This window comes from Setaria viridis, chromosome 2 (assembly GCF_005286985.2).
Source record: "Setaria viridis chromosome 2, Setaria_viridis_v4.0, whole genome shotgun sequence".
In the NCBI taxonomy this organism is placed as follows: Eukaryota; Viridiplantae; Streptophyta; class Magnoliopsida; order Poales; family Poaceae; genus Setaria; species Setaria viridis.
Window position 1 is genome coordinate 45,997,361 of NC_048264.2, and position 8,915 is coordinate 46,006,275.

General features: G+C 47.7%; 1 protein-coding gene across 2 annotated transcripts; it reads right to left on the reverse strand.

Moving 5' to 3' along the window:
* Nucleotides 1-453: 453 nt before the first annotated feature.
* Nucleotides 454-5,182, reverse strand: LOC117845716 (phosphatidylinositol 4-phosphate 5-kinase 6). Of its 2 annotated transcripts, XM_034726780.2 has the most exons (8): nucleotides 3,646-5,172; nucleotides 3,104-3,268; nucleotides 2,837-3,002; nucleotides 2,621-2,737; nucleotides 2,312-2,505; nucleotides 2,094-2,200; nucleotides 1,900-1,984; nucleotides 454-1,269 (listed from the first exon to the last, which is right to left on the reverse strand). In XM_034726780.2, the coding sequence occupies exons 1-8, from the start codon at nucleotides 4,857-4,859 to the stop codon at nucleotides 981-983; spliced, it is 2,337 nt and encodes a 778-aa protein (XP_034582671.1). In that variant the 5' UTR covers nucleotides 4,860-5,172; the 3' UTR covers nucleotides 454-980. The 2 variants fall into 2 exon arrangements, with proteins under 2 accessions (XP_034582671.1, XP_034582672.1); XM_034726781.2 differs by lacking the exons at nucleotides 454-1,269; nucleotides 1,900-1,984; nucleotides 2,094-2,200 and having other exon boundaries at nucleotides 2,318-2,505; nucleotides 2,602-2,737; nucleotides 3,646-5,182.
* Nucleotides 5,183-8,915: the final 3,733 nt, after the last annotated feature.

Here is an 8,915-nt window from a genome sequence, read left to right on the forward strand (position 1 = left end):
TTTGGAAGGAGCAGAAGAGGACATCCTGACTCTTGTGTGTGACTGTGACTGAAAGGTGCAGGCTGACTGACATGCAAATCCACTATCCAGACCGGGTATTGCAATCCTCCTATGGCATCAGGCATCAGCATTCAGCAAACATGGGCAATGGACAATGACCCTGGTGGCTAGTGGCTTGCATCCAGATTACCAGTTTGCCATACAAAACTTCCCATTTGCCAAATTTTAGGAGGATAATGCGCAGGTTGAACACCTGACTGGAGAACATGTCCTTTTCATTGCGGGGAAGCAAGTTACACAAAATGAGAAACATTGCTCTATCTGTGTCCTGGCTCAACGCACACAAGCCATCATCACAGGGTGACTCTAAAGCACAACAAATGCTGATGCCTCAGCAGCCACTAAGTCCATCCATGGCCCCATCTCGGTGTTGCATCATTGGAAGTTAGCAAATATCCAAAGCATGATCATTCATTTCCAGAAAAAGGAACAAAACTGAGTTATCACTACTAGGTCACCAAAAACTCTGTACATTACAGTGAACTCCAAGGGTTTCCTATGGATAAGTTGAGAGGTACCAATCAAGACAGTAACAAAAGAATTGTACCTGATACATGCTAACCTCGGGTGAAAAAACATTTACATCTCCGGACTGGCTTGCGCGCTTGTGTTACAATTTTTCTATCTGTAAGCTGAACCAATAAGTTAACATCTCCTACCCTACAAAATATTAGTGAGCTATATATATGTATGTATGTCTAAATGTATATACGCGAGCATCAGGCGATTTCTGGAAGACAATGATAACGGCTTCGGACAACTCTACGACCCAGATGGCTTCCACTGACGCTCCAGTCATCCTTTTTGAGTGTGGATAACCTGCTCCATCGTGCCTGGCTTGAGCTTGCTTTTGACATTTGTAAGTTCATCTGCACCTGGAGGCTGCAGCAGCCCTAAAGTTTCAACATGTTTTCAGCTGTCTATCCATCTTCTTGAAATGCTTTATATATGAAATCTCTAAAACGTCTTGAATACTGCCTCGGGTCCACTGCTGATATCGAAGTTGCGTCATACTGGAAAGACTTATATGCATGCTCGAGCTTCTTGCTGATATCGTAATCTTGAAGTATGTCTATGATTCCAAAATACAATATAACATCGTAGTACTCTCCAGTTGGCTCTCCAATTAGCTGCAGTTCACAATCACTCTTCCGAGCTGTGAGTTCAGCTCTTGAAGGCATGTTTGCCCCCAGTTTGATTTTAGGACACCTGTTAATTCACAATATTCAGATGCCGATTTCAAGTACAAAGTGAAGTAAACATGAATCAGAATGGATGTTTCATAGTAAATTACTACTTGTCCTGTGTGTATCTGTATCACAACAATTTTTGTTCAAGTGTGTAGGACATTCGGATTCTATATACCTTTTTTCCCCTCTATTTTTTTAACATCATTCAACTACTATATAACACAGAGAACCAAATTGAAGACAGCTGAGATGCATGAAAAGAAAGGAACTAATAGGGGCATAGGGTCTCAGCATAGCTGCCTTAGTGTTGTGGGAAGTCATGGTGGGCATGAACTAAGTGGACACATTCTAGATTTTGAATAGGTCACAGAGGAATCATTGCAGCTTACATCTTCAATTATTCTGTCTAACTTCTCAAGATTATGACAATAATTATTTCATTAGGTATGCTCACCAAAAAAATAATGCAAGAGCAAAATATTTTCATTAGAGTTGAAATGCTGCTTAAACAAGAAGATTGCTGGTACAGATCCTACTACCAAATATGACATAAAGATCGTGACAGGATAGACATATAAACTATTCCGACTGTAGGTCGCATTCAAGTATAAAAGAGAACAGATAAATGCAATTAAATGTCTGATTTTACCTGTTTGGATCAGCAAGAAGCTGACCCGTATTTCCTCTTGAAAGACAAGGTGTCAGTATGTTGTTGATATCATAGTCAATGGAACCTTCAACCAACAAATTGCCTTGTAAGCTATAGATTACCATGCCACGAACTTGCTAAGGTGATTTATTTAATAACAAAACTGGTAAGGTGTTTAGAGTTTTCCAACCAACCTTCAGACAGAAGTTTCTCTCTGTTATCTCTGAAATGTACACCAACCAGAAGACTGTAGTCCATAATTTTCTCCTGTTCAAGGAATTCACAATCTCTGTCTACTTGCCTGCTTCAACATATGTAAACACCTTTATTGACATGATGGACAAAAAATGCCATGATTTCTAAAAGCACTAATAAGACACCATATGTAGAATACGAGACAAAGTAAGAGCACCTTTGGAACTCTTGAAACCATTGCTTCTTCAATCTAAAGATGAAGTTCAGATCCAGGTCTTTCAGAGTTGTATACTGATCTATCTCTGTCTGTGGCTTATCAGTTGTGCGGCCAAGAGATGAGCCTTTCAGATCAAAACGCCTATGAATAGGATATTCTGAGCAGAATAGATTTCCCATTATGACAAAACGGACCTGAGTTTTGGCACAACAGCAAAAGGTCAGTGCATTAGTTATGCTTGTTGGCAGGCAGTAACTATCAAAGCGTTGAGAATGGAGTAAGAACTATACAGCAGCATTCATCTCTAACCTTCTTCTGATTTGCTCCAGCTAACTTGACACAATGTAGACCAAAAAATTTGGTTACTAGAGTATTCTCAAATGCCCGGACATGATTGTAATAAGCTGGGAGCATCTTCAGAAGCATCTGCAATGTGAACAAGAGATTTTGTATTCAGGTTGAAACTTCTAGTCTTACTACGAAACTTCAGAAACATATAGACAAAGGGAGCAACAAAGGACGGACCTTCACTTCAGATTTCTTCATCGTCTTTATCATGTACCGATCATCGTTTGTTAGGTAGAAAAAGCTTCCACTCTTACCGGGAGATGAAAGCTCCCGGAGAGCCTCATTTCCACATAGGGATAACATATAGTCAGCAGCATCCACCTTGAACAGCTTGCGCAGTGTCCTGCAATTCAGTTCAGAACAAATGGTCTGTTGATGAGCATGATGAAACAGGAACATGTTATATGACGATCATATATCTTTATCGAGGGAGTGAAGACCAACCGGAACACCTGTGGGCAGTAATCCTTCCATCTGAAGTCACAAGAATTGTGTGGAGGTGTGTATTTTGAGCCTTCAGGAGGGAACTTTGTCCATACTTTTTCCTTTGGGTCAAAAGCCGACGATTTCAGATCAAGCACAATTGGGCCTTGCTTCCCCACTGCGTGCCTGTGTCCAGAAATGAATGTTGAGGCAAGAGAATGAAATCAATCAACTATGGAGAAATGTGAAAGACAAACGATTGCAAAGCATAACATCTTATTGGTGGAAATTTTCACACAGAAGGGTGAGGCTTTAACAAAATAACAGATCAAAATCAGACTAGCCACCTAGAAATTTACTTCTGAACTATTTCACAACCTGAATCAAACTCTTTTGATAATTCAGATGTCGATATTCTTAAATTAGAACTTCTCAATCAGCAAAGGCATCAACAAGATTCAATGTGAATTCTGCCACTACGTGATGTCAAAGTTGCATGCTCAAATCTCACAATTGCCCAACCAAAAAATTTCAGAAATTGAAGGCGAATGAACTCCACGCACCTGATCCCGAGCTGCAAGTTTAGCATGAGCTCGTAGTGCTTGTGACCCTTGGCGATGGTCTCCCCTTGCCGCTTCGCCTCCCGCGGAGGCACCCACTGGGTGATGTGCGGCGCCGGCGAGGACGGTGGCAGCCCCCGGTCGTCACCACCGTCGTCCGTCCTCACGCTCCTCCGCGCGGCCACCACCTCGTCCCCCAAGGCAGGCCCATCCACAATGTCGCAAGTGATGTCGCCGTCAGACTCCCAAATGCAAATCTTGTCGTACTTCCTGTCGCCGCCGGAGCTGTTGCTCAGCCCGGACACCGAGCTCGCCCGCCCGTTGGTCATCCTGTTCCCCGACGATGTCCGTGACTTGCGCGGCGACGCCGAGTTGGAGCTGGTGCCCATGAAGGCCGGCAGGTCCCTCGCGAACACGTCGCGTGGATCGCGCGCCGTCGGGGAGGACGCCGCCGGGGACGGGTAGTAGACTCCCTTCTGCTGGACAATGCCGGTGGGGCTGTCGCGCGTCCAGTAGCCGACGTAGACGCTGCCGTCGGCCCAGCGGAAGGTTCCCTGGCCGCGCGGGCAGCCGTCCTCCCACCCGCCGTCGTAGCGGTTGCCGTTGGACCAGACGAGCGCGCCGCGGCCGTGGATGAGCCCCGCGCGCCACTGCCCCGTGTACTCGGTGCCGTTCCGCCAGGTGTAGCGGCCGGTGCCGTCCTGCAGCCCGGCGCGCCACTCGCCGTCGTACTGGTCGCCGTTGGCGTAGCTCTTGGTGCCGTTGCCGTGCTTGAGGTTCATGGACCAGGACCCCCGGTAGGTGTCCCCGGCGGCGCCGGTGTAGGTGCCGGAGCCGTCCATGAAACCGTCCTTGAACTCGCCCTCGTAGGTGGCGCCCGACGGCCACGAGAACTTGCCCCGGCCGGTGGCCTTGCCGTGCCGCCACTCCCCCTCGTACATGCACCCGTCCGTCCACAGGTACTTCCCCGCCCCGTGCGGCGCGCCGCCGCGCCACTGCCCCGTGTAGAAGTCGCTGTTGGGGAGGCCGCGCTCCACGTACCCGTGCGCGTGCTCGACGTCGTCGCCGCCGGCCGACGAGGACGACGCCGAGGAGGACGCCGTCTCGGAGTCGTCCGCGGCCGACATCGGGGACACCCGGCGCCGGCCCACGGGCTGCGGATGCTGCACCTTGCGCACGGCCCCCTCCCACGCCTTGACGCGGGTGTGCTCGTGCATTGGACGCCCCCGCCTGTCGCGGCGGCCACGCCTCCTGCGTCTTCTTCTCGGTCCCCGCCCGGTACCTTGGCTCGGCGCGCGCCGCTGTGCTTGGCCGCGGATCTAGCACCGCCGGAGGCTGCGCGCACGCTGCCTCCACGGCGGCATTGTTGGGGAAGAGGGGTAATGGTGAGGAATGGACGGGTACACGCAAGCGAGGGAGAAGGTAGGAAAGCAAGGAAGGAAAGAAATGTGTTTTGGGGACGGGACGGGAAGGAGGTGGGGGAACACAGGAAGGGTGAAAGAGGAAGAATGGAGGAGGGGGTGGTCGTGGCCTGGTGCGGGAAGATGAAGGCCGGTCTGGTAGTTTGCTTCTTACTTTTTTTTTTCTTTCTGTTTTATACACTATCTTTTTGAGAATTGAGATGGAGTAATATTTTTCAAATGGTGTGTAAATACAAACTCTACAAGATTTTATAAAAACTTGAGACATTGCGACGCCTAGTAGAATCCAATTTGCCCAATACTAGAGTTTCTCTATTTGTTACTAGCCTTCTCTCGTATCGACGCACGTTTGAGTTGTGCCATTGGATGCTTTGGTGGTGTCACTTTTACATTTAGAGAGCGTCATTGTCAAATGTAGCACATATTGGTTGAAAAACTCGAAATTTCTATGGGAAAGGTAGAATTTATGGTTTAAAGTTGGCACATGTCCATTGGATGTTTGGGTTAATTAGTTGAGTTAAGGTCCGGGATCAGAAATTTTACTTCAAATTGGAGTTTTCCAGTCTCAACCATTTTGCAAGATCCAAACATTTTATCCAAAAGCTTGACGATTTTTATTTGAGCTTCATGAATCTCTATCTATTTTTTCTTTAACTGTATTATTGAGTTGTTCGTACATCCACAAAAAATATCATCACTGACTAGTAAATGATCACTACAACTGTGTCTAGTTAACACTCACCAAAAGGGAGTGTCGCGATGTAAGAACACAATTGATAAGCTTCTGAAAAATCGTTTTAACCTATATCCAAAAATTTGTTGCAACGTTTCTAGGAACTTATTGAATAGCCTCTGAAAATTGTTATAATATCAAGTTTCCAAAATTGATGCCAGATCTCTTAGAAATGCTCACAAGAATCCAATGAAAGTTCTCTCTCTCTCTCTCTCTCTCTCTCTCTCTCTCTCTCTCTCTCTCTCTTGTTTGACAATTTTGATGTTGGAGTATGAGTGGTTATCGACTTACCTGGGGTGGGTTTTTTTATCTGTTTGTGCCGGTGCCTGTCCTTTCAATTACACCGTCAAAAGGCTAGAGATTTGGGCTCTAGCGCTGTCCCTATGCTTAATTAGCAGCGCCAACCAACTAGTTAACCATTTCTTGGCTTAATTTAGGAGGCCTGTCTGTTTGCGAGGTGGCGAGCTCCGAGTCTTTCTCCTAGGCCGGCTAGGAGCCCCAGGTCCTCAACAGTAACCGAGCAAGCATCTTCTCTTTAGTTCTCTTCACCATTTTACCAGCAGCATACTCCTACCCTTCCTACGGCATAGCTTCCAAACTGGGTCTGGTTCGGTGTCTTGTCACTGTATCAGGTGCATTGCAAATTGCAGCTGCAGGTGTCTTGAGCAGCTGCCACTTGTGTGATGCTATGGCTTTAGCTTGGTCCTAATCTTTCGACCTTTGTAGGTGTGTCTAACCAGCTGGTTAGTTAGTTAAAGGGTAATGCCACTAATGACACGCTTCTAATTCTTGCTTTATGTGGCTATAATCTTGTGGCCCCCTAGCAAAGCTCAATCAGAGAAGGAGAAAAAGGAAAGCTGATATCTACATGATACTAAAGTGGTATACTCCCCTATTCAAGGAGATGTGATCTTCAACGAGATCGGATCAGTCGTGCTGTTGGTTGTTCCTCTGTCATGCAGGGCATGTACGTCCTGTCCTCCAACTTTAGCATTTAAAAAACTGTTGAATATTTTTTTCCCACCTTTGTCTTGGGTTGACATTTGGCAAAAACTCAATTCAAACCGACGCTTACGAGGGGTACTATATTCGGCGTCAATGTATGCTGATCTGGTCGACGAAGATGGATGGAGAAATGGGAGGAAAAAGCGCTCCAGAAATCTAGCAGCATTGACAATTTCGATCACTTTGTCAATGACGTTATTCCGACGTACTCCTGCAAGAACAGCACGTTTTCAATTTTGTTTGGAAGATGGATCTCTCACGATTAGGTACTGCTTGAATTGCGTGTTACTCATATGTCAACTATTTGCTAGCGAATGCTAATATTTCCCTTGTATACACCTTCAAGATCACTGACACTACATTTCTGAACTTGCAAGTTAATTGCAATTTAGGACTGCAAGTAATTAGCATTACCACAAGCCAGATCACTAGACCTGGTAACATTTGTCGTGCGTCCAAATAAGGGACCAGCTCCTGCTCCATTTATATTTTTTTTCTTATTAAAAGGTACCTGCTGGCAGGTGGCCAGAAAACTATTTTAATCTGTTTCATCTGAATAAACAGTTCTTGTTTACTTCCTTCTTCTACACGGCCGGTGCAGAACTTGACCAGTTCTCCCTTGGTCTGATGCTGCAAAGTTAAGTAGTGTTTCCCCCATCCATCCAATGTACAAAACGACACACGGACAGGGCTAGGGGCAAGAGTACCAAGGAAGAAAGTGTACTACTAGGACACAAAGCGAGAGGTCAACCGACCAGTTATTGCCTGGCTTTTGCACAGCTGTAGGGTTGTGCTCGTTCTGTATCTCCCATTGCATCTCTCGCTTCAGATGGCCGGAAAAAGGTGTACTACTAGGACACAAAGCTTGTTGCTGCAGATGGCCGGACGGAGCATATGTAGGGGAGCAGGTCATGAAGATATCACGCACTGTGCATAAATCTATGGAATCAATGTGCGCACAAGACGTGTCTGGTGATGATGGGAATGCGTAGAGGAAAACGGCGCTAAATGCTCATGGCCATCACAAACTTGACGACGAAACAGTTTGTCCGCATGACCAACAAAGGTCTATTCATGATCCATGGTTTGTGTCATGTCCTTGGTACGTGTTGTGCAATTTACTGGTCGTTACATGCAACTCAATACGACAGCGCAAACGTTGTTAGGTGAGTTGGAAGATCCTTGAGCTGCAAGCCTGCGAAACACCGTAGAGACGCCAAAGTAATAACAAAAAACAAGGGCGTGATGTCTAGGTCGAAACACATGATGTTAATCTGCCGGGCATAGGCGCGATTAGGGCGATGATGGGATATGGCTAGCGGTGGTTCGGTTGTTGTTATCCCAGGACCATGCACAGGAACTCCACAGCAACAACAGCGGACGCCATTAGCATTAGCAAGCCGAGACCCATCGATTTGGCTTGGCCATAGTGGGGCTGGGGCCTGCAACACGGCAGCGAAGCCACGGCCGGTGTCCTCGTCCTAATCGCCATGATTTGGAACCCCACTAGTCGTAAAACACAAACGCCAAAAGCCAAATCGCAACCAATCACTGTGCACTACCGGGTGCTGTAGTAGTACCAGCGAGCTCGATGGCTCTATGGATCTGAGCTGCCAATGGAGAGCCAAACTCATGCCAGAATTCCCATCAGCACGTACGTCTCGGTGTCATCGGAAAAAAAAGTGAAAAGGAAAAGGGATGCGACTGAGAGACGAGACGACGAAACAAAAGGCGAGAGACCCTGACGGGTTGCATATTTGCGTCGCGTCGTACGTGCCATTTCTGGCCCCTTTTCCCCCCGGGATGACGGTTCGTGCGTGCGTGCGAATAGGGCCTGCGACGTCCACGCTTCCACAGCCCGCACCCTGGCAGCAGCAGGCTACGACGAGAATCTGCTCTGTGTTGTTCTGTTCATTCGTCCGCCCCACTCGGCTGGACCCGTCGACGTCCGCGACCCCGACCGCAGCGAGGCCGCCACCACCACCACTGCTCCATCCACCGGGCGCGGGTGCGGAACGGGAAGGCGTTCGTCAGGTGATCGGGGAGCGAGATCGCGCGCGCGCGCGCGGCATCCGGCACGTCCGATCCCTTCCCACCAAAGTGGCGCGGCGGCC